This window comes from Ciona robusta, chromosome 10 (genome assembly GCF_009617815.1).
Source record: "Ciona robusta chromosome 10, ASM961781v2".
In the NCBI taxonomy this organism is placed as follows: Eukaryota; Metazoa; Chordata; class Ascidiacea; order Phlebobranchia; family Cionidae; genus Ciona; species Ciona robusta.
Genome location: NC_143244.1, coordinates 4,588,974 through 4,615,238, shown reverse-complemented (window position 1 = coordinate 4,615,238; position 26,265 = coordinate 4,588,974). Strand labels below are relative to the sequence as shown.

Here is a 26,265-nt window from a genome sequence, read left to right as displayed (position 1 = left end):
TAAGCAAAAACTCAAAATTGAATTAACAAAAAAATCAAAATTGAATTTTAACATATTATTTAAGCCGAATGACATTACAGTCTTGGTTTACCTCTGTAGAAGTAGGCGTGTCTTGTCCCAGACAATGAGGTCTTAGTAGTGTTTGCATTAGCCCATCTTTCCATTCTCTGGTGGGGCTTTCAAAGTAACCAAACAATTTCCTTTGTGAATCAATTGCATTTATATAAACCTGTTATGACAAAAAACAAACATACATTTGTTGCCTATAGTAGAAAAAACTTTTTAGGACAATCACAATTTTTTTTAATTTTAGGACAATCACAATTATTTTTAAATTTTAGGACAATCACATTTTTTTTTTCAAATTTTAGGACAATCACAATTTTTTTTTAATTTTAGGACAATCACAATTTTTTTTTTAATTTTAGGACAATCACAATTTTTTTTTAAATTTTAGGACAATCACAATTTTTTTTTTAATTTTAGTACAATCACAATTTTTTTTTAATTTTAGGACAATCACAATTTTTTTTTTAATTTTAGGACAATCACAATTTTTTTCAGTAAATGTAAAGAGTTACCACCTTTTTGCAAATAACATGGAACCCAAGTTGCTTTTGAGTTTGTGTATAAACCTCCACACACTTAGACTTCCCACACCCCGCACCTCCACACACTATTACTGACTTGATGGATTCAGAAAGCTGAAAAATAATAAAATTAACCAAAATTAAAAAAAAATAGAAAAAAAGTAACTTGTATTAAAAAGATTGCAGAATGCAGATGTGTAGTAAATTTTCACTGTTTTACTATAAATAAAGCATTTTAACTAACTTACAGAAAATTGCATAGACAGACTGACTTAAAAAGAAAAATGAAATATGTCAATTTCTTCAAATACATAAAAATATGATTAAATCACTAGAACTCCAAATTTACTGTTATTTTTAAGGTGTTAGGGAATTCTTACAAGGTTATACGGTTATATGTGAATAAATTCTCAGTGAATTTATAAAGTTAAAAAAATGCAAAATGTGAATGAATGAATGTAACTTACTTTATCCTCGCTCGGCCGGAAAATGACAGTCGTTATCACTTCGGTTTAAAACCTCGTGCCAGCTTACGAGTTACTATGTATGTTACTTTGAGGATAGTTACTTTTTTGGATTTTTTTATGTATGGCTGATAATTTGGACAACCCATTAGTGACCACTGGGTTGGAGCAATTTCCATTAAGTGGCTTGCACAAGGACACATGCGCCCAAAATGCTATCAATATAAGTTTAATTTACCTTCACGTAAGTACTAACCTCAGTAAGTTGTGCAGCCTTCGCTTGAAACTTTACAGCTGGGCTCAACCCGCACTCCTTTGTTGCTATGGCAACAGCAGCTTCAACGTCGTTTACTGGTTCATGCTCTGGTAGTTTTGGGTCAAAAGGTCGAGTTTCGGAATCTGCCATGTTGTCTGGGATGGTCACCTAAGAGTATGTAGAGTTTGGTAAAATAATTGTTATTTCAAATCTTTATGGTTTTTTTTTCATTGGTGTTACTTTAAACTACCAGATGTGTAGTTGAAACACAAGAATCCAACAAAGCCTTTGAACAGTAGACCACAATCTGTAATACTGTTTATATCTTTTGTTAATTAGTAATAAATAAAAAAAATAAAACCATTTACTTAAAAAAAATTAGTAAATGATGAAAATGAATAAAAATCACTTACCTAAAAAAAAACTATTGCTAAAGTTATACATACCAGAACATTATACAGAACATTTTATGCATATAAATTTAATGTTTAACAGTTTAGCAGGCTAATTATAAAGATATTTAAGTCTTTACATCAGCATTCATCTCTTCATCCCAGTCTTCTGGAGGAGAAGTAAACTCTCCTCTTGGGACTTCGGTCCTTTCTTCTTCCTCTTCTTCTAATCCGAAATCAACATCTGCATCCGGCCATAAGTCCATCACAAAAGTGGAGACCAAGCTCCGATCCTCTTTCATTGGGAGGCGAGGAGCGAGGATGTTGCGGAGAGCAGTGACAACAGCAACCTCTTCCATCTTCCTCATTGCTTCCGCATCCGATTCTACTACCTCCCGACTAAATATGAGCAAAGATGAAGTTTTAGATTTAAATTTAGGTTAAGAAATTATTCTGTATATTGTAAGCAGTGGCGCAGCCAAAAAAAAAGGAGGGGGGGGGATTAATAAAAAAAAATTCAAATTTTTTTTTTATTTAAAAAAAAAATTTTTTGGGGGGGGTTTAAAAGGGGGGTCACGACCCTCGAAACCCCCTGGCTGTGCCACTGAGTGTAAGCCATGTTTGCAGTGTTTTGCAGACTTGTTGTATGTGGACATGGTAGTTCAACCTATATGTGTATTAATGTATGTATACTATTATATAGTAGGGTGGGGGAAGATGGGACACATTTAGCACATATTATCCAAATACCCTGATCGTATTTTAAAAATTAATAACGGTACGCGGAAGTTGTGGGGAAATGGTTTTAAAATTCATCGAAGGTTTTTGTTTACTACCATACGGAACGGGAAAATCGAACAAAAAGGTGTCCCATCTTACCCCACCCTACTCTATATGTGCTAAACACAGAATTTGTAAGAGTAAATATATATATAAATTTTGTACATTTATATATATTACCATGTATATATAATCACCCATATAATAAATAGCTTGCAAAACTAAGAATAAAAAACTCTAAAACTTCGAACATTTTTTCAAAAAATCAATTTATGCTTTAAATAAAACAAAAAGGAAGAGATTGACTTGTAGTAGTATAACTGCCGATATGTAATAACTTAATTGCCGGAAATATTAAACAAATATGTTGATAACATTAAAATTTGTCCGGCGCCGTGGCGTAGTGGTTAGCGCGCCTGCCTGTAACCATTAGGTAATGGGTTCAAGGCTCGTCGCTGCTACCATTGTGGGCGTATGTGTCCTTGGGCAAGACACTTAATGACAATTGCTTCAACCCAGTGGTCACTAATGGGTTGTCCAAATTATCAGCCATACATAAAAAAATGAAAAAATCCAAAAAAATAATCACCCACAAAGTAACATACATGGCAACTCGTAAGCAGGCACGAGGTGTTAAACCCGTGTGATAACGACTGTTGTTTTCCCGCCACGCGAGGATAAAGTAAGTTACATTCATTCATTCATTCATTCAAATATGAACTAGCAGTTTAACTACACTGTTTGATACAAGTGTGTGCCTTGTGTATGTTTGACTGGCAAACATAACTGTATAGTAAACAAACTGTATCAGTAGGAGTCAAAAGTGGTTGTTAAGTAATGAGTGTGACGTAAATAAAACAGAAACAAGGTTGAACTCAAAGTTGCCAAATATTAGTTTTAATTTTGAAAATTCTAGGAACTACAGCAAAATGTTAAATATTAGTTTTAATTCGGGAACTTCCAAGCACGAGGTAATTGAGTCCACTACTCATGGTAAACAATATGATGCCCGCGTAATGTTTTAGCGCTAAGTAAGAACAAATGAGAGAGAATGATATGGTAGGGTGGGAGAAGATGGGACACCTTTAGCACATAATATCCAAATGTCCTTAGGGTGTTTTAAAAAGTTAACAGTGGTTCATGGTTATAATTACTTTGATTTTTCTTTGTTTACCACCAAATGTGATGAGAAAATCAAATGAAAACGTGTCTAATCTCCCCCCACCCTACTATATAATAAAGCCTAGTACTTCTCTCTCACATAACATGGTCCAGTTTTTGCACACAAATGAAAATCTAATTACAATCAAATTCCACACATATGAAAATCAATACAAACAATTAACAAAAGAAAAAAAAATCTGTAGTAGTTTCATTTTAAGCAACAAATCAAACTTAGACGACCATAAACTTACTCCTTGTTTGCTTGAATAGCTTCCTGAGTGGTAGGATCAACCGATGGCGCCAAAGAGGATGCAGACACTCCGATTCCAAGTAGGCCATCGTGACCGTTATCATCTGCAGCATTAGAACTTGGCACAAGACCTCCAGAACTTGACATAAGACTTGATCTGTAAAGGGAATTATGTAACTCCGTTTCAATTCTACATTTCAATTCAAGAAAATCATTACACAAGTTTGTGACACTTGTGACACTTGTGACACTTGTGACACAGTGTATTCCTTAAGCAATATCCTTTCTAATGTTTGCGTAAGGTAAAATAGGACAAAGTTATGGCAAGATTTTTTCCTGAACTCACATGTTGAAAAACTAGTTATTTGCAGATCGGTAAATCTAAATATGAAAAGATTTTTAACCGCGAATTGCAGGTATTCTGAAAACTGCAGTAATCATAAACCAACGAACCTGTGTTTCCATATTCCAGCAAATTTTCTTGTTTTTGAAGCAATGACTTCTCGATATTCATGTTTCATCTCAATCTGTTCACGAAACAAAACATCCAACACAACTCCAGCTCCCGTGATCACGTGTTCCATTAGTGATATGGAGGTGTAGCTGTTGTCATGACAACCAATACCATGTTTGCTGCACTCGGCAGCTGAAGAATTCTCCCTCATTGCGGGGTCATGTTCTGTTAATATACTTGCTTTGATGAATTGTGTTAAATCGACCTTAAAAGGCATAGGACGAGTATAACGGCTCTAAATTAATACAAGCCTTACTTTGTACATAGTGCACCCACCATTAGTTACAGGGCAAACACTCATGTGAGTTAGACATCAATGTTTACTTTTTTAAACAAATAATTAATTTAATATTTTGAAGAAGAAGTTTAATATTCAATTAGAAGATAATGATAGAGGAACAGGTTTAACCACAAATAACAGTGTACACACTAAGGAAATATAAATGAAATGCAGCATATCGTCATTTTTATTACTAGAATTGACACGCCATTTCTTTCACGCTGTATTTGTTACAATGGCTGAAATGAACCCAGATAGCAGTGAACAATATGAGAAGGAAGCCAGACTGGTTAAACAGCTTAAGCTGGCTTGCGATAATGGTAATAAAGAAGATTTTAAGAAATCATCACAAGCTCTTCATGGAATAGGCAAGTTATATGCGGCAAATATTAAATATAAAAAGTTGAGCTATATTCGCAGTGCTGTAGTTTTCAATGCTGCCATTATTCGAGACAAGGAAAATAATGAAATAAAGAAAAATTTAGACGATTTGTGCAGCACTGTTCCTAAAGTAGCAAGAGCTAAGATGAATAAAGAAAATTTGGTTGAATTTTCCAAAGAAGTGAAACAGAAGCTTGTGAGTTACAGGGAAAAATTAAACACTGTTGATCTTCCATTGATACCTAATAATGTAGAAGGAGAAGAACTTGTTGCTTTACAGAAACAAAAAATAGACAGGGTGAAAAAGATGCAAGATGATGTTACCGCAAATTACACAGAGTTAATGAAGTATGTGTCTGACAAATGTGAAAAGATCATGGGGAAGCCACCGTGTAAATACACAGTTGTAGGGATGGGGTCATTAGCTCGTGCCCAGATTACTCTGTATTCTGATTTTGAGCATGTTATTGTTCTGGATGATAAAGTTGGGAACATAAAAAGAAAGAAACATAAAAAAACAGAAAGAAAAAAGGTTATGCGGTACTTCAGGTGGTTTACCACTATCTTTCACATTATTGTTATTAACCTCGGAGAAACCATAATTCCTGCTGTTGCAATTCCAACACTTAACAAAGATAACGAAAATTATTATTTTGATAGTATTTTTCCCAGAGGAGTCTGCTTTGATAGCATGCTGCCACATACAAGTAAAATGCCACTTGGCAGGCAACAACCAACTAAAAACAAGCCTTGGAAAACAGAATTGATTAAGCCAGTAGCGGAAATGGTAAAATACTTGGAAAGTGAAGTCGATTTAAAAGAAGGATATCATCTCGCTGATGTTTTGTCTAAAACTTGCTACGTAGCTGGTGATCAATCTTTGTACAAAGATTTTAAACAAAGAGCAAACTTAGTTGTTGCAGAAAATGATAAATCCAGTGCTTTCAAACAAGTGAAAAAACAGGTGAACGAGGATTTAAATAGTTTGATGATTGGGATTCAGTTTGAAAATTTAAGGTACAACGCTGCAAACAACAACATTAAGCGTCTGATTTACCGAAATGCAACTTTGTTCATAGCTGCTCTTGGAAGATATCATTCCATCCAGGAATCTTCCTGCTTTGATATTCTGGATAAATTAAAAGCAAAGGACTTTTTCAATAAAGAAACAACACACAAATTGAAGTTCATGGTGGCTGTGGCATTGGAGATAAGATTGAAAATGTACACGAAGAGTGGGAAGCAAGAAGATGTTATTTCTGGTTTCGATTTTAGAAACTTGCAAGCACTTGTTTCAAATTTATTGGAACTGGTGGGAAAGGAAAGCTTGATTCAGTTTGTTACAACGGCAGTACAGCTTACTGGAAATTTTTGGAGTAAAGACTATGTTGAATTTAATAACAGAGTAACTACCTTGATCAGCAGGAATCTTGCATTTGGTATGTTGGGAATGGAACAAGAGTTTAAAAACACTTACAAAGTTTTTGTAGAAGATGAAACAAAAACAAATATTGATGACAAAACCTTTGATATTGCACTTACATTTATTCGTGATGTCATGCTTAATACATCACTGTTTGAACATCATCCTGATATTGGTTTAATGTTAGGAAGAAAAATATTAAAATGTTGCAAAGATGAAGAAAAGAAATTTGTTGCCAAAGCATTCATACTTTACTGTTTGATCCGTAAGGGTGACACCCATGAAGCGGAAAAGTTTAAAAAAGAAATGCATGATACTATAAAAGAAGGAAGACTGATCTGCAAAAAAAATGAAAAAATAAGATTTTTTACTTGCTGGTGGGCTATGTGTCGGTATGCAAATGCCTTGTTAAGAATGAAGGAATATAAATTATCTCTTGATGTGGTTAAGCATTTATTGAAGCTGAATGAATTAAACCAAAACTATGCTGACAGCTGGGAATGTGGTTATACATTATTTATTCAAGCTAAAGCTTTGTTTTGTTTAAAATATTTTAGTGATGCTGCATTAGTTTTAAATAATTTCTTATCAAATCAAGCGAAACCTGTGAACAATTTTAAACCATTGTGTTACTTTTTAATAGCAATATGTCACTTTTGTTCAAAAAACTTTATTGAATCATTTATATGTAATGCTCAAGCTATTTGTGAAGATATTGCAACTGATGAGCAAAAAGTTCAAGGAATACGAAAAAACACTTTTCTTGGTTTCTACTTTATGAAACAAAAATTTTTGAAAGAGGAAAGTAATGATGTGCTTGATGCACAGTGGGGTATACTGTGTTTCATTATGTATGACGTTGGGTTAAATTTGATTCAAAAATAATAAATGTATATTTTTGTAATTCGTTGTGTAAGTACTAATATTTACCTACTTTTAAAAGTTAAATTTACCTTTTTAGGGTACCCATTAAAATTTGATAACTGAATGCAAATGTTTGTTTCACTGTGTTTTCTAACTGCAATGTGTCCACTTTTGAACTGTGTTTATTAAGCAAGTCTCCTGATTTGTAAAGACTTTCATGAATACAAGTATAATGTAAACTAGTACCTTGGTGTGTTGGTAGGGTTGACAGCAGGGAGCTGCAGAGATCAAGGAAGACACAAAGTTTCCTTGATAGTTGATCAGCTTGAGTGAATCCTTGAGAGAGAAGCTGAATCTCAAGAACCAGACGTCGGTCTGGTTGAACTGCATTTACTGTCCTGAATGTGATGTCATAATTAAGTTTTGTATTCGATAAAGCTACCACACCAGCACATTAGCTCAAAGTCTAAGATTTTAAAGATTAATTGATTTCAAAATTACTGGTTTTAAAATACCATATAGCTTGGATATCAAACAGAGACATATTGTTAGCCTTTAAACAGTTACAAATAAAATAACAGTTGATGGGCCAACATTGCATTAAAACTTATGTTATTGAATTGAATGTAACTTACTTTATCCTCGCATGGCCGGTAAACAACAGTCGTTATCACACAGGTTTAACACCTCTTGCCAGCTTACGAGTTACCATGTATGTTACTTTGTGGGTGACTATTTTTTGGAGGATTTTTTCTTTTTTTTTAAGTATGGCTGATAATTTAGACAGCCCATTAGTGATCACTGGGTTGGAGCAATTGCCGTTAAGTGTCTTGCCCAAGGAAACATTTGCCCACAATGGTAGCAGCGTCTAGCCTTGAACCCATTACCTCTGGGTTACAGGCAGGCGCGCTAACCACTATACCACAGCGCCGGACTTGGCGTGTTGGGTTGCATTAACTCACTTATGCAATAACAAATAACAACAAACCTAAAATAAGTTGAGCATTCCTCTGGCAAAGCAAGCATAGTGGGAACAGCTACATTTAACATGCTTTTAAATCCAGTTTTTGATTTTTGTGGCTCTTTAGCACCGTCTAGTGTGATAAAACATGCAGCAGTCGGGGAGAGCGTGACCTCTTCACTCATGAGAGTAATTGACGGCTTTCCTCCTCGTAACGCCTTCTGCACCTCAGCTGCTAGTTGCCCGGCAACTGAGAGCACTGGAGCGGAAAGAGAGTCGAACCTGGAGAGACACATCCAACACCCTGTCTCTGCAAGTCCCTTGAACAAGTCCCCTGTAATGAAATAGGACTTGAATAAATGAATGCAACTTACTTTATCCTCGTGTGGCCAAAAATCGACAGTCGTTATAACATGGTTGTTCATATACCTCGTGCCAGCTTACGAGTAACCATGTATGTTACTTTGTGGATAATTATTGTTTTATGTATAGCTGATAATTTAAACAACCCATTAGTGACCACTGGTTTGGGGCAATTGCCATTAAGTGTCTTGCCTAAGCATACATACGCCCACAATGGTAGTGGTGACAAGCCCTGAACTTAAGGATAATATATTTATGTAAATAGAATGTAAAACTTAAATTCCTTAGATTATATTAGCATATTACAAATCCTTACCTAGCATGTAATGATCAACAGACTGAGTGCACACAACATTATAAAGAGCTCTTCCTAGTTGGTATGACAGTTCACATAAAGACTCTGGTGCACCAGACATGGTTGATGAATTGGAAATAGCAACACCAGTGTTGGTTTGCAGAGCTTGACACATGGAGAGCAGAACACGGTCACAACTTGGGCTTACAACATATCTGTGTCAAAAGTTAGGTAAAAAATTAGGTGTGATCTTAAAATTAAATGTGATTTTTAAAGGTAAATTTTGAATATGGCAGATTTTAAACTGGAGAAGTCACGCAACCCTTTCATTAGTCTTTGGCATCATTGTACATATTATAACATACTACTAAAATTAATAAAGAAAAACTATTTTTGTGCTACTTAATAAAAATATCATTTTTTTTCGTTTTAAATTTAGAATGTATTAACATCAACTAAAATGTGAGCATATACTGTTTATATCATAACCCCTACTGTAGATTATTTTACCTCATTGCAGAGCCTTGATATTCAAAGCCATAATCAAAACACCACTGGTTGACATGAACCTTCACTTCCATATTATCAGGATTGTATTTGTGGTGCAGTTTCATTTTCCATTCAAATAACTGTAAAAGTTACTGTATTTTTACAATTTTTTCTTTCAATGTGGAAGTTTTTCAAGTTGCATTATTTTAAGAATGACAATTAGATTAATTATCCACATAAAAATCTGTTTTCTAAACATAATAAAGCTTTTTTAAGTTGCATTGTTTTAAGAATAACTTATATTTAAGATTCACAAAATAACTCCTTTTAAACATCATCTTTACTTAACTATTCTTAAAGTCCAGCCAGTGATTATTTAAGTTGTTCCAAACTAGTGTTGTACCGAATCATTAAAAAAACGATTCGGCCGAAACCGAATATTCGGCCATTTGTGCCGAATCAATTCGGCCGAATCAACCGAATCGTTTATGACGTCATCCGAACCTACAGCGACGGGCGGTCGGTAAAAACGACATAAAGGAAAATACTTTATCATGGCACCGTGTCACACACAAGTATCAACAATTTCAATATAAGTCTTTAATGTGGCAATAAAGCGTTGTGGGAAACATAAGTCTCCTAATAACGCGCGTATTTACGAACCAAAACTACAGGGTAGGTAAATCGTTGGGAGAAAAGCACAACGGTGACGGACGAGCGTGGATTAGATAAATTTAATTTTATTGCAACACGGACGAGCAGTTAATTCGAGAACTTAAAAATTCTTTACTGTAACGGCGTAACCATTGACAAAACCTGTGTTACGCAAACAAAAAAAATTATTTACTTTTGTGACGAAAAAAACATTGTGTATGAGCGTCTCATTTTACGCTCTGCGTCGGCTTGGGAAATAAAGGAAGACGCATGCGATAGCATACTTTCAACACTTAGTAAGCGAAGCAATCGTTGTGAATTTGTTCTTGTAGAAACCGACGAAATGCTAACCTCAGTCTAATTTGCAAGCAGCCTGTGCCCTGTGGTATATAAAATGTCGGATTTATATAAAATGTTTTTTGGATTTTGAATGTTACATAACGTAACATGTGTATATAAATTTTAAATTTAATATTTTAGGTGTAAAATTAATATCTTGCAACTGGGATTCACGAAACTCTGATTTTCGCACGGTGCCCAAGAACGACGTTTTTGGCTTCTGTCTAAGATCGGCCGGGACCATACTTAGCAATATTACATTACAATTTGTGTTGGTTCTAATTTCCTGATAGCTTCGCTCCTCGCACTTATATTTGCATCAATTAAAATTCACATAATCGCGATTTACCTGCATTTATACTACTCACAGTTAGTGGCTTAAAACTATACCGAGAGTAAAAAATTATTCGAAAACTTTACTTTTACATTTTGTATTCTGCTTTGTGCTAAAAATGTGCAGGGGATCGTGGGCAGACGCGTGCCCTATTTAGAGAGAAAAAGCGAGTGTTTCTTTATCGACGACCGGGAGCAGACGCGTGCACTATTAAGAGAGAAAAAGCGAGTGTTTCTTTATCGACGATCGGGAGCAGATGCGTGCACTATTTAGAGAGAAAAAGCCAGTGTTTCTTTATCGACGATCGGGAGCAGACGCGTGCACTATTAAGAGAGAAAAAGCGAGTGTTTCTTTATCGACGATCGGGAGCAGATGCGTGCACTATTTAGAGAGAAAAAGCGAGTGTTTCTTTATCGACGATCGGGAGCAGATTCAGTCGCGAATGTGACGAAGTTTATCAAAGTGCGCGTGTGCCATAGCCCATAGAACCGTATCCGAAATGATTAGCATTGCTATAAAGCATGACGATTAATTGAATTAAACTTATTTGTTGCAAATAGTCTTTAATTCTTATCTCACAAACTGCGCAAGTTCTTGCTAATCGTATCTATATTGTCTGTGAAAAAGTTCGGTTTTTGCCGAATCTTTACGCACGATTCGGCCAAAACCGAAACTTCGGTACATCACTATTCCAAACCAAACAATCAAAATTTACATGTAACAAATAGGGAATGCATTAAGCTGTCAAATTTGAAATTGTAATTGCAGCAACTGCTATAGATATGCAATCTAACCTCAGTAGATCAACCAGTGCATGCTATGTTACCATATTACGTTTTCCTTTGTGTTTTATTCCTGGTAATTACTTCAAAGCATAGTCTTATAACCAGTGGCGCAGCCAGGGGGGTCGCGACCCCCCCCCCTCTTATAAAAATAAAAAAAAATAAAATAAATAAAAAAACAATTTTTGAAAATTTTATGAATAAAACCCCCTCCCCCCTTATTTTTTTCTGGCTGCGCCACTGCTTATAACTGTATGTGCACCAACAGCAACTACTATAGTACTATTTACAACTGCTTAAACTGTACTTTTCTAGTTTTATTAAATAAATAGTTAGTAATAGTTACTACTGAATCTGTATCTTCTGTTTTGTATATGCTCACAAATTCTCCTGTGTCTCAAATCAATGCTATTTCTTACATGAAGGTTCTCTTTCTTTTCTTGACAAGTTTTTAAGTGAAATATTTTGCCCGTACACTTTAATAAATAGAAAACAATTAGCGTTCAAGTTACCAATGCACTAAAAATAATTATTTTACCATCTTTCTATTTAAGGGAATAGATATGACTTCATTACCAAAATATAGCTGTAATAATGCTAATATCTTAATGCAGTGATGAAAAAAACTGCAAGGTCAGAATGACATGTAAAAAAATAAGCTACACTTTTTACTGCACTTTAAAAGCAAAAGTGTGGAAAGTATCGCATATACATTAAAAAAAAACAATAATTTTTAAATTATTTTAATAATTTTTAAAACATTTTTTTGATAATTGTTTTTTATTAACACACCAGCCTAATAGATAAATAGTTTGTTAAGCTTATCTCATATTAACATACACTTTTTACTTTTATCTACCTTCACGTTAGATTATAATAAATGCATAATTTTCAAAATGGCTACCAAAAAAAAATTAAAATCTCCATGTAACATTTTCCGCCACATATTTTAACACAACATTGTTTTTAAATTTAGTTTACATGAATTATTAAAACAAGATTACCTCATTTGGATCTGTACGGCCACTTGAGCCATTAAAAATGGATTTCCGCATATGATGGCATACATCCCTCTGTTGTGTCATAATGCTTATCAAGCCTGATATTTTCTGTATTTGGGAAGGGAAGAGAAGCAACTTTCCATCAGGCTGGTTGCTAACTTCTGTGCCATCCTGCAGTAAAACATTGATAGTAGACCAAGCATTGCTGAATGAATGAATGAATTTGACTTGCTTTATCTTCGCATGGCCGGAAAACGACAGTCGTTATAACACAGGTGTTCATACACCTCGTGCCAGCTTACGAGTTACCATGTATGTTACTTTGTAGGTGATTATTTTTTTGGATATTTTTATGCGAGTTAAATGATGATATTTGTGGTGGGGTGCTTTTTAGTTTGTTGTGTAGGGGTTAGTAGTTCTGATTAGTACTATGTGTAAAGCCATGCCCATAAATAACCTTAAACCCTGTCCCATTCTAGAGAAATACATTGATATTAGACCAAATACGCTGATTTTTATGGTGGGGACAGTCTGTGCTTTATAACCCAAAAAGGTAAACAGTTTCTGCCAGCTATAACATGAAGGTGAAATAGCTCTACTGGCAATACCAACATTTGGCTTTATCATTTTTTTGCTAGACAGACTGTTTTAGAAATGTATCCCAATAACTACAAGACTAATGTAAATTTAAGTTAAAAAAATTGGTAAAATTCTAAATGCTATGCTGTCAAAAGTGAGCAAATTTAAGTCATAAAACTCTCATCTCAATCAAGAATGCTGTTATAAATAACAATATAAACCAATACTTAGGCATAGTATATAGTATTTATTTTCACCTGGTTGTTAAGTTCATTCGCATCCCCATCTAATATGTCTCCTCTCGTTCCTCTTGATCCAGATCTCACTTGTTCAGTGAAGAGCAAACTCTGCATTGTGTTTATCGGCCCTCCTCCTAAAAAATCCAAGAGGGGATTTTTTTTAAATTTAGGATAAAATTTCGCCTTTTGGATACAATTTTTGACAAGATTCAAGAACGTAAGTTATACTTACACTTTAAAATAAATGTTTATAAATTATGACAGTAACAAAATAATATACAAATACCGTATATAAAAAAAAAAAAAATAATTTTTTTTTCACATTTTACATAAAATTTTACGAACGATTCTTACAAGATTTAAAGTCTACATATATATTTTCACTTTTTAGGTACATTTAAAAAATTAAAGCGAGTAACGAACCTGTATCTCCTCCTCCCAATGCATCTTCATTAAACGTGTCATCTGCCCCTTCCATGTCGTCATCTAACATGGATCTACAAAATATTCAATATGGTGTACCAGTAACTACATTGTCAATGAAGGCATATAGTACTGTGGGGGAAGATGGGACACTTTTAGCTAATAATGTTCAAAAATTCTGATCGTGTTTTAAACAATTAACAACGGTATATGGGAGTCGAGAGGATACGGTTTTATAATATTTTAAAAGTTCTTTGTTTACTATCAAAGGAGACGAGAAAATAGAATGTCCCATCTTCCCCCACCCTACTATACCAACAAAAAATGAAAATTTGTATAGTAAGGTGGGGGAAGATGGGACACCATCATTCTATTTTCTCGTCACATTTAGTAGTAAACAAAGAAAATTTAAAGAATTATAAAACGTATCTTAACGACTGCCATATACCGTTGTTAATTGTTTAAAACACGATCAAGATATTTGTATATTATGTGCTAAATGTGTCCCGTCTTCCCCACCCCACTATATATGGATAAAGATGGGCTTTTTTTACTCCAGCGTTTGAATTTGGGGGATTTAAACTCATTTTTTTTCAAAAGCTGTTTTGTATTTTGAAACTTTGATGGTACCTTTAGATCACATTTAAGCTACTAATACACAAATTTTGATTTTTGTTGGTATGTCCCATTAAGTAGTGTTGGTTATGGTTTTTTTCTAAACTCAATGCTGTCTAGCGTTGGCAGACATTTGTCTGGCGGCATAGACAGTTTAGTAGCGTGTGTGCCTCAGAGGTTCATCATTTAGTTAAAACGCCCTAGACTGCATTTTTTAAGATTCAATCTTGTTTACATTTTAAGATTTAATCATGTTTTTTGTTGTACAAGATTGATTTAATTTTTTAGGGTTGCTGCTACCATTGTGGGCGTATGCGTTCTTGGGCGAGACACTTAACGGCAATTAGTCCAGTCTAGTGGTCATTAATAAGCTGTCTAAATTGTTGGCCATATATAAAAAATTATGAAATAATCAAAAATACAACCACCCAAAAAGTTACACTCGTGGTAACTCATAAGCTGGGCTGTGGTGTTTGAACACCTGTGTTTAACTGCTATCAATTTCCAGCCATGCAAGGATAAAGCAAGTTACATACATTCATTTACATTTAAGATTAGCCCCAAATCACAATATGTTTTAAAATTTCCCCAAACCATGTATCTTTGTGATTTATTCCGGCTGTTACTACATTGCTCATTTAAACGTTTTCATATTTACCTAGTTGAAGGTGCTCTTATAGATTCTGATGCATCTGATTCAACTTTCCCCCCTTCTTCGTTACGTTCTCTTCCATGAGAAGTCCCCTTTTTCTTTGCACTTCTCAGCCTCACTGCTCTCTCATCTTCCATACCCTGGATAACATTTGTTAATTAAAATGCCCATATTTCTTCATTAAACTCCTAAGCACACAGGGATAAAAATAGAGCGAAAAATACGTGTCTGACTACGATGCGGTGTCACGACACCGGTCGCACGAAGGACTTGAATGGGCTTTCTGGGTGTAGGGGTAATGGGCCAAATCTGGCCTAATTCCCAGGTCCTCCACAAGGACCTCACCCATAAGTAATAAACAAAGTTTAAAAAAATTCTTCAATAAAAGTTAGGTTAGGTTATTACACTAATGTCAAAGGCTTGCTTAGGTAACTATTAATGAATAAATATCCTTTGGTAAAATTACCATGATTTATTATTTTATTTATCTCTTCGAAAACGATATAACATTCATATATGTCTGCATATATGAATGTTATATACCTAACTTGGATAAAACTGCATTGAAATATGTGTATGGTGGTTTTATACATAGCGCTGTTGTTTACAAAATACCAACTTTGGAACGACTTCTGCATATATGAATGTCATTTTTATTTATCTCTTCGAAAACGATGGGGTAGCTTATTTAAAAAATGAAGAGAAAAGAATCAAAGATTAATGTGTAGGTTTGGTCATTTATATAACAATACACCCGAAAAATGAATTAAAAATAACTTTGGTAATGCTAAACAGATTGAAATTTGATTTCTAATTTTCTGGTGTAGTTGTAAAAAGAATATGTAAGCTATTTGAAGACATTTATTCAATTAATGGTATGTTAAAGTAAAAACCTAATTTTTCTTAAATAATAACACCATTAACGAAAATGGGGGATTGAGCCAACTCTGGCGCAAATCCAAGTTTTTTGGTAAGTTTTGACAAAACACACCACCCATGTAGAATACAATGACAATAAAACTGTTTAGTCAATATTTCTGTGTTTTTTTTTCAAAATAACTAGCCAATAAAGTAGAACACATACATTTAATATTTCTAAATTGAAGTTACTAAATTTTAAAATACCTTTAACATGATAACAGCTTCACTGAGTTGATTGTTAATAAGATCAGCAACTTTTATTAAAGCAAGGTCATCTCCTTTAGAAGTTTTTTCAATCGCATCTTGAATGCTCCCATTCATCTGTATTGTAAAAAAGTTTGGTATTAATTTATTTATAATTTAATTTATTTAAACGTTGTTTTAAAAAAACACAACATATAGTAGGGTGGAAAAAATGGGACAATTTTTTATTTTATTTTCTTGACCCATTTGGTAGCAAACAAAAGTTATGCAAAGAATTATAAAACCATATCCTCACGACTCCTACAAAAAATGTGTTTAAACAATAGACGCTAAAACAAGCGTAATTTGCAGTCAAATGTAAATGAGATAGCTGTATAGTACATTAGTGTGGTGTGGTTTGGGAATAAATAAGATACAAACCTGCACTGTGGTGGCAAGCAACACTATCTGTGTGGGGTTGTCTAAAGTCCATGAGACCTGGGTCGGCTCAATAGAAGCTCCAAGTGTTGTGCTAAGCTGAGTGGCCATAGTAGAGGGCTGGAATGAAAGTTAAATGTTACTTACGTTATCCTAGCGTGGCCGGGAAGTGACAGTCGTTATAACACAAGTGTTTTGTTTCATACACTTCGTGCCAGCTTACTAGTTACCAAGTATGGGTGATTATTTTCTTTGATCGTTTCATTTTTTGCAGGTGTGGATGATAAAACAAGACCTAAAACACCAGTTAAAAACAAAACCCTAAAAATAGATAAACCATGACATTAGATAGGTTAGCATCTCAGTTTTTTATCCATTTTTTTTAAGCAGAGCTAAAGTTTATTTCATTTACTACATTAATGTCTAACAAAGTCACCCTAGATTTTATTAAAAACTAAAAAATCTATGGCCTTTGCTTATTACTCCTAGAAAAGTAGTATACTATGGATTAAAATACAAATACCCTACAGTAAAAGTTTTTTTTTAAGCAAGTGTTTAATACATACAGTTTACTTTTAAAAACTTAATACTAGCTGTAGTAAACACAAATTAAAAACATCAATTTGCCATTTTGGCTAAAACAACAATCATTAAAACACATTAAAACATGTTTTTAACTGTAAGCGTGTTTAGTATTTTGTTTTAACAAGCATGTGTAAACATGTTTAGTAGTTTTGTCGCTATATCCTGATATTTTGTTTAAAAATTTCTAAATCTTCGCTACCGTAATCGAAGAGACAAAAAAAGTTATTGTTAATATTTTTACCTTCTCATCAAGCATTGGGAGGCCTTTAGCACTCGCTAACGATTCTGTGTCCGATGTTTGATGTGCGGCAGTTACCGCCACACGAGGGATATTATCAGAGCCGGACCTTTGTGAGACTGCAGACGAAGGACGACTGATGCGAACACGTGACGCTCCGGCGCTTCGTAAAGTTTGAACAATTTGAGCAGGTCGCGCCTCATTGCCCAAAGCTATGTGCAGATTTTCCTTTGAAAATTGTACAGAATTTTCTTATTTAAGTTAAAAAAAATGTATTTTTTTGTTTTTTTTTATTCTTTATGGGCAAGGTCCTTGTCAAGGACCTGGGATTTAGGTCAGATTTGGCATGTTACCCCAACACCCTGAAAGCCCATTCAAGTCCTTCGTGCGACCGGTGCCGCAACACCGCATTGCACCCAGACGCGTATTTTTCGCACCAATAAACTGTTGCTGTCAGCTATAATATAAAGGAAAAACAGCTCTTCTGGCAATTTAGCTTCATATATTTAAGTTAAATAAAACTGCATTGGAATATGTGTATTATTATTCACTGTGTATAGTAGCTTCATACATAGAGCTGTTGTTTACAAAATACCAACTCTGGAACGACTTCTGCATATATGAATGTCAATCTTAACAACCCATTAGTTACCACTGGATTTAATTAGTGTTACGAGTTTTGCAAAAAGTTAAATAAATTAAGTAGCATTACCAAGCTCTGAACCTGGTATCCCTCACTTTTAATTATTATTACTTATTTACTCTGTCGTGATAGGGCCATGATGGATTTAATCAGTCGACCATACTCCTTGTAACACAGGTGTTCTGTTTCATAAACCTCGTGCCAGCTTACGAGTTAATACATATGTAACTTGGTGAGTGATTATTTTTGTTTGTATTTTTGTTTGTTTTTATGTATGTTGACAATTTGGACAACCCATTAGTGACCACTAGGTTGGAGCAATTTTAGTGACCACAATGGTAGCAGCGACAAGCCTTGAACCCCTAACCTCTAGTTTAAAGGCAGGCACTAGACGTGAAGTGTCTTGCCCAAGGACACATTCGCCCACAAAAGTAGCATCGATGTGCCTTGAACCTGTAACCCCTAGCTTAGAGACATACGCGCTTACCATTGTGCTAATGCATTCAATCTAATACCAAAATAATGCAATTTTTTCATACCTGTAAAGTAGCTTGTATGGACATTAGTAGCTGGGGTAACCATAGTGACATGGGGCCTTCGTAAACAAGGGGTCGATGAAAGGTCATGACCTCACCAGCAGAGCTTGATACACCGGTGACCTTGTATTTCTTTTTAGGGCTAGCCGATGTATGGCGTGGCGGTGGTGTCAAGTTTGTGGGTTTTGTAACTTCCTCAAATACAAGTTTACCAAGATGGGGAAGAATCTTGCACAAGTACCTGGTAGAGAAAGTTGTAAAAAAATTTGGCGAAAAAATTCTTTCAATAAAAATTGAAAAAAGTTCCAAATTTTAAGCAAAAAAAAACAATGAATCTTTGACAAGTACCCGGTGAAGATAAGTTGTAAAAATTTTTGGCCCCCAAAAAATTCTTTAAATTTAAAAATATAAAAAAATGTTCAAATTTTTAAGCAAAATGAAAAATACAAAGAACCTTACACAAGTACCTGGTGGAGAAAGTAAAATTTTGGCCCAAAATATTCTTCCAACTTAAAAATTAGAAAATGTTAAAATTTTAAAGCAAAAAAACAATAGAATATTCCATTAACAGTAAACCTGTTATCCAGCACCTAAATAAACAGAAGAAAGATCCTATATGAGGAACTGAGATAAATTGGACTTCAATAACAAATCCATTGCCTGCAAGTCGTTTTATACACAATGATTGCATGAATGAATATACCTTACTTTATCCTCACGTGGTCAGAAAACGACAGTCGTTAAACACGGGTGTTCTGTTTCATACACCTCGTGCCAGCTTACAAGTTACCAAGTATTTTACTTTGTGGGCGATTACTTTTTTGGGGGTTTTGTTTTTAATTTTTTTTATGTAGGACTGATAATTTGGACAACCCATTAGTGACCACTGGGTTGGAGCAATTGTCCTTAAGTGTCTTGCCCAAGGACACATACGCCCACAAAGATTGCATGAATTTTACTCCTCAAAGGGCAGCCCTAAACACCTTGTGTCTGCTTATAAATCACAAACTGGGCAACTTATCAGCAATTTTTTATTTTTTCGGTATGACTGACAAATGGACAAATTAAAAATAGTCAGTAATTAGATAATATTATCTAGTTAATAGTTTTTTTTTAAAACTGGGCAACATATCAACAATTTTTATTTTTTTGTTATGACTGACAAATGAAAAATTTAAAAATGTTCTGTTACTTGGGTAATTTTATCTAAGTAATAGTTTTATTTAAAAAACTGGGCAACATATCAACCATTTTTATTTTTTTTGTTATGACTGACAAATGAAAAATTTAAAAATGTTCAGTTACTTGGAAAGTATTATCTAAGTAACAGTTTCATTTAAAATTTATATTTTACTCACTTATTAACAGCATCGAGGTCGTATCCATAACACACAATGTTCATTACATCTTCGGGAGAGAGGAAGTAGAAACGGGGGAAACGCTGACGTCGTCGCTCCAGGTTGCCTAGCAAGGCATGACGACACGACTCCATTTTAATATCCATTTTCTCAAGCATTGGAAGAAGACCTGTTGGATATAAATGATAAAAAATTGTCAAAAATGATAAAAAAAAATTAAAAATTGGCAAAATTGTCAAAAATGATAAAAATTTGCAAAAATAATAAAAAGTAGCAAAAAAAACTGTTTGACTTGTAAATGATTTTGGGTTAGAGGCTCAGTGTTCCTAATACCATTTTTAGATGTTGGGCAAAACACTGAGTGGTCATTATTCCAACCCAATGGTCACCAATGTGTTGTCCAAATTGAAAAGACTAAATAAAAATTAGATAATTTTTACTTCACTAATTTGTAAAAAAAATCATTATATACTTAATAATTATAACTAGAATAAATTTTTAATACAGTGTTTTCACCTTTTCTGGAGCAGCTCTGGAGAACATTTGTGTTTTTCTCTGTAGCTCTCATCAGTAATCTGAAGTCTTTACTCATCACAGCAAACATGTTTGCTTCATGCGCAAGTGCAGTTCGGACATCAGCACCTGAATGAATGTAACTTACTTTATCCTCGCGTGGCCGGAAAACGACAGTCGTTATCACACGGGTTTAACACCTCGTGCCAGCTTACGAGTTACCATGTATGTTACTTTGTGGGTGATTATTTTTTGGGGGATTTTTTCATATTTTATGTATGGCTGATAATTTGGACAACCCATTAGTGACCACTGGGTTAGAGCAACTGTCGTTAAGTGTCTTGCTCAAGACACATACGCCCACAATGGTAGCAGCGACGAGCCTTGAATCCATTACTTAATGGTTACAGGCAGGCGTGCTAACCACTACGCCACGGCGCCGGGACAAACCTCTATGTGCAGAATACATTATTGTGTTTATAACAGCAATTGCTTCAATAGAGCTTTCCTAACAGTTGTGAAGAAATAAAACATAAAGAATACAGCTGAGCAAGAAGACATTTGATTGAAAAATTATTCTGTCCAAAAATTTTAAACAAAATACTAACAAACTCAAAGGTTTTGCCGTTTGATTTCCTTAAAATCTCTTTATATTTTGGACTATAATAATTTTCGACATTGTGAATATAGTAAAATGAAACACAATTCTAGTATAAACGTGAAACAATGCCAGCAGCTCTAACTGATATAACCATAACAAATATAAAACCAATCTATAAACAGCCATTTTCACCATTAATTTTAAAATAAAAATCTGCAGAATCACTGTAGCCTGTGCATAGCTCTAAACCAAAATTTCAAAAAATTAAATTTTAAACTCAATTTTTAATTCCATGCATTTTAATTACAAATCGCAAAAAAAATCGAAAATATTAAAATAAAATTTATTGCTTAAGGTTATTAAACCCCCACCTGAATACACGTCATCAAGTTGTACCCACTTCATTTGCACGCTCACCCAAGCTTCCAACACAGCTTCGATGAGGTGCAAACGCTTCTGCCACTTTGTTACTTCATCAAGGAATGAACCAATGGCACTGTTGCTCTGCATTCTGTTCAACTCAACCTAGAAAATTTGTATTGATATATTTTAAAATGTTGATTTTCATCACATTTCCGGCGCCGTGGCATTGCGGTTAGCGCGCCTGCCTTTAACCCAGAGTTGATGGGTTCAAGGCTCGACGCTGCTACCATTGTGGGCGTATGTGTCCTTGGGCAAGACACTTAATGGCAATTGCTCCAAACCAGTGGTCACTAATGGGTTGTCCAAATTATCAGCCATACATAAAAAAAATAAAACATTCCCAAAAAATAATCACCTACAAAGTAACATACATGGTAACTCGTAAGCTGGCACGAGGTGTTAAACCCGTGTGACAACGACTGTCGTTTACTGGCCACGCGAGGATAAGGTAAGTTACATTCATTCACATACTCAAATAAATGAATGTAATAAATTTATTGCAGTATTTATAACACAAAGTTTTGTTTTATAAATCTCCTGCCCGCTTATTTGTTACTAAGTATTTAGGAAGTTAGGAATTTGTAACAGAACTTTAAAGAGTATTTTTTAACTTAGCTCTAATGCAAAGACCTTTGGTACGCTTTGATGTAGGAACAATACTCCATAAAAAAGTGTAGACCCATGAAGACTTTAACAAAAATGCAAAAAAAACTAAATTGCAACCAATAGTATAAAAATTATACTAAAAATTTGCAAACTTTAAAAAATAGGTCTCAAGTTAAAATCTATACTCCTGTTACCTTTTTAACAGGACCCTCACCCTTAAAGAATCAAATTTCAAATTAGCAAAATATCCCCTTACCTGATGATGCTCAAGCTCTGAAAAAATCTTCTCCACATTTTTGAGGAGGCAGATCGGACTCGGGTCATCCACGAGATTGAGGAGGCTTACTGGAAGCGAGAGGACTGATGTCCTCCCACCTCCTCTTCCTCTAGATACTGATCCTCCTCCTGTTTTATCAGAGGATCGACTGTGAGGACCACTCTTCATGCTCTTTGTGCGAGTACCTCCAGTTCTATAAATCACAATTTGCAAAAAAATTTTTAAAAAAGTTAAAATTTTGGAAAAAAATTATAAAAGTTAAAGAAAATTCAGAAAAAATATAAATTAGTTTACCAACTTATTGAAAAATAATAAAAATTATTGAAAATTCAGTTAAAATATAAAATATATATTATGTGATCAACTTACATGAGTATGAATAAGTTTATTTTAACTTATAAGTGTGCATTTAATGTATAGTAGGGTGGGGGAAGATGGGACACCTTTTCATTCTATTTTGTCGTCCTATTTAGTAGTAAACAAAGAAAATTCAAAGAATTATGAAACCGTATCTTCACGACTCCCATAGACCGTTGTTAATTGTTTAAAACACAATCAGGATATTTAGATATTCTGTGCTAAAGGTGTCCCATCTTCCCCCATCCTACTATACATCAATTATGTTTGCATTTTTACATCAATACAGTTAAGTGTACACCAAACAGTTTGATCATTTTTTCACAATTAAGAATTAATCCAAAAATTAATCAGATTTAAAAAAAATCAACCAAATAAAGAAGACCTTAATAATTAAAACTACCAAGAGAAATAATTTACATCAAATATTAAACAAAAAATTTATAAAACAGGAAAATCCTACATAGTTTCCCCCATTTACTAAGAGACATAAACTAACATAAAATTATAAACATAAATTTAAAATGTATTCAACTAAGAAATATAAATTTAATCACCTAAGAGACAAAAATTTAAAATTTAACTAACTAAAAAACATAAATTTACATAATTATCTTAACTAAGAAACATAAATTTACAGCAAAAAAATTATCACAAAATTCTCACCTGCTGCCCTCGTGTGTCTGCAGAAGAGCATGAGGCATCATCTCGCTTCCCGTGACTTCACTACCGGCCTCCAGATCAGGTCCAACAGCTTTAGACTGCCCTCTAGTGTGAGGACGAATCTCAAAGACCTTACTCAGCCAAACTTCTTCGCATGTCTTCAGGGAACTTTCAATGGTTAAGTCTGTGAAAAAAAATTAAAAATTTAACATTGGTAAAAACAAAAAACGAAAAGTTTTACTTTACACTTACGAAACCGGTGTTTCTCAACCTTTTTAGCTTGCGGCCGATAAAATAAAAAAACAAATTTGCAGACCATTGGCCTTCAAAAATCAACCCAAAATATAATTACGTACAATGAAGTCCAAAGTAGACCATGAATTCTATGTTACGTCACAGTGCTGCAAATTACGGAACTAGCGAAGTACTAAATCAGTTTAAAATTTGTTGCTTTATTTCTTTAATCAATGGACAAGACTTCAGCATCTTGCATTTTGCGATTGAGATATAAAATTGTAATATATTTGGCGGACTAGTGGAAAAGTTGACGCGGACGGTGGTTGAGAAGCACTGTACTAGTAGTATGTAACTTACTTTATCCTCGCGTGGCCGGAAAACAACAGTTGTTATAACACGGGTGTTCACCATACACCTGATGTCAGCTTACCAGTTACTAAACTACAAAACCTGGCCAATAACATAACAAATAAACACGTCTCTATTTAATAACTACCGAAATGATAAACTTTTTTCGATATTGAAAATAAAAATAAAAATGACCTTTCACAGCTCGTTGTACGATTGACTTCACTTCATCTCCATGTTTTTGCAAACCAAGTTCAAGCAGATCACCAACAACCATTTTCCTTAAACTGTCGGTATCAGTTTGTAGCAAACCACCTGTGAAAAAGAGAATTCTTTTATTTGATTGACAGGTGACATAGAAAGAATGATTGATTAACAGGTGACATAGAAAGAATGATTGATTGACAGGTGGCATAGAAAGAATGATTGATTGACAGGTGGCATAGAAAGAATGATTGACTGACAGGTGATATAGAGCGAATAAAATCTTAGGCGCCAAACCTAGGGAGGCAGGGTAGGCAGGCCTCCCAGGGATCTTCTGCACTGCATTCATCAGTAAACATTAGGAACAATGAGTTAGATTATTTCAATGAGATGTGTGTATAACTATAACTATATTATTTTAAATGTTAAAAAATTTAGCGCCTATAAATAAAGCCTGTTATAACCTCCTGACGGCACCCTCAGAATCTAACACAGGTGTTTCTATTTTTTTATACCTATACACCTTGTCCTCACTTATAATATACCATGTATGTAACTCTTTGCTGCATTAATAAAAACTCTAAAGAAGTAAATTGCGAAAATAATACCTAATATACAATATTATATTATTGTTTGTTTAAACTTGAATTTTTACCCACAAATTACCATTTTAAACAAATTGTAAATTTTTTTACTTTTTTTTTAAATATTTTTTTAATTTAGTAATTTTTTTTTTTTTACTTTTTTTTTAAAGTTACCTGTAATCCTGACAAGTTGCTTCCAATGCCTCGTCCTCATGGCTGGGTGGTTCAAATCTTCAACAAGAGGAAGACATTGCTCAATCACGGTGACAGAAGCTATCATGCCCGCGTACACGTCCCAATCTGTTACCTGGTAAAAATAAACAAAAACCTTACTACTATTTTCAAATATAAGAAATTAAAATATTTACCAGCTATCTAGACATGCAACGAACAGATTTTTTTAAGTAAAGGAAAATAATTTTACAAGTGTATTAAAAAATGATTATTGTGAAATGTACAAACTTTGTATCTGAATCTACCAGTTTTTTTTTATCTGAATCTATTCATAAGTTTCATTATGTTTTATCATGATTGTTCAATTTAAATTTACACTCAAATTTTATTGGTGGATATTCCAATCAATTTTAAATGGGTACAGTCCTGGTCTACTAATAGGTATGAATGAATGTAACCACTAAACCAGGGCACAAGGCATCACAAAACTTAGTTTATTAATTGCTACCTCTGGAGGCAGTGACTGAATTAGATCTTTTTGCTTCTGCACAGCTTGCTGGAGGTGTTTGGTGTCGATTTTCTGCCAGTGTTTCATCTTCCATTCTCTCTGCTCAGCCTCCACCATCCACACGTGATCCCACACAAGTTTAAGGTTGCGCAAGTCACGCTGGTATTGCGGCAACACTGAGAAATTCACCACTGCAGTATCAAGCAGCTCCTGAAAATAAAAAGGAAACACTAATTTGAGATATAGTAGGGTGGGAGAAGATGGGACACCTTTTCATTCTATTTTCTGGTCCCATTGGGTAGTAAACAAAGAACATTCAAGGAATTATGAAAACGTATCCTAACGACTTCCATAGACCGTTGTTAATTGACTAAAACACGATCCGGATATTTGGATAAAATGTGCTCAAGGTGTCCCATATTCCCCTATACTACTATATTTATCGAAAAATGAGATACAGAAGTAGTAGTACTAGTATTAGATAGGTATGCTTTAGAGTATTTATTCATTACATTCTTGAGGTCAATCCTTTTAAAAATAAACTGTCCAGACAGTTATTATCACTTTAAATTTCTACTTAAGAAATTATTTATTTTACTTTATGAAATCGTTTTTTTGCGCAATAAAAATAAAATAAAAAATTGTATTTGCAATTCATACATATATAATAGTATCTCATGAGTGCAAAAAAATGCAATCTACACAAAACAATTTTCACAACTAAAAAATCTTGCCAAAAATATAGTTTTTTTTACAGATTATGGGAAATACAGTTATTGTTAAA

At 34.1% G+C, this 26,265-nt stretch overlaps 2 protein-coding genes across 2 annotated transcripts in view; one reads left to right on the top strand and one right to left on the bottom strand.

Moving 5' to 3' along the window:
- The window catches only part of LOC149729789 (uncharacterized), a 77,501-nt gene that overhangs the window by 27,034 nt on the left and 24,202 nt on the right, over positions 1 to 26,265 (bottom strand). The window contains exons 27-52 of the mRNA XM_089886674.1: positions 25,482 to 25,691; positions 24,974 to 25,106; positions 24,207 to 24,326; positions 23,430 to 23,610; positions 22,386 to 22,599; positions 21,472 to 21,625; positions 20,503 to 20,628; positions 19,987 to 20,155; positions 18,632 to 18,869; positions 17,453 to 17,677; positions 16,630 to 16,746; positions 16,210 to 16,326; positions 15,091 to 15,224; positions 13,818 to 13,891; positions 13,413 to 13,528; positions 12,580 to 12,747; positions 9,488 to 9,606; positions 8,999 to 9,192; positions 8,347 to 8,653; positions 7,605 to 7,756; positions 4,350 to 4,575; positions 3,898 to 4,053; positions 1,843 to 2,101; positions 1,311 to 1,478; positions 585 to 704; positions 92 to 229 (exon numbers count right to left, since the gene is read on the bottom strand). Coding sequence (XP_089742800.1) covers positions 92 to 229; positions 585 to 704; positions 1,311 to 1,478; positions 1,843 to 2,101; positions 3,898 to 4,053; positions 4,350 to 4,575; positions 7,605 to 7,756; positions 8,347 to 8,653; positions 8,999 to 9,192; positions 9,488 to 9,606; positions 12,580 to 12,747; positions 13,413 to 13,528; positions 13,818 to 13,891; positions 15,091 to 15,224; positions 16,210 to 16,326; positions 16,630 to 16,746; positions 17,453 to 17,677; positions 18,632 to 18,869; positions 19,987 to 20,155; positions 20,503 to 20,628; positions 21,472 to 21,625; positions 22,386 to 22,599; positions 23,430 to 23,610; positions 24,207 to 24,326; positions 24,974 to 25,106; positions 25,482 to 25,691 — 4,335 coding nt within the window. The remainder of the gene's footprint in view (positions 1 to 91; positions 230 to 584; positions 705 to 1,310; positions 1,479 to 1,842; positions 2,102 to 3,897; positions 4,054 to 4,349; positions 4,576 to 7,604; positions 7,757 to 8,346; positions 8,654 to 8,998; positions 9,193 to 9,487; positions 9,607 to 12,579; positions 12,748 to 13,412; positions 13,529 to 13,817; positions 13,892 to 15,090; positions 15,225 to 16,209; positions 16,327 to 16,629; positions 16,747 to 17,452; positions 17,678 to 18,631; positions 18,870 to 19,986; positions 20,156 to 20,502; positions 20,629 to 21,471; positions 21,626 to 22,385; positions 22,600 to 23,429; positions 23,611 to 24,206; positions 24,327 to 24,973; positions 25,107 to 25,481; positions 25,692 to 26,265) is intronic.
- Positions 4,926 to 7,379, top strand: LOC149729791 (uncharacterized). The gene has a single exon (XM_089886865.1). The coding sequence runs from the start codon at positions 4,926 to 4,928 to the stop codon at positions 7,377 to 7,379; it is 2,454 nt and encodes an 817-aa protein (XP_089742991.1).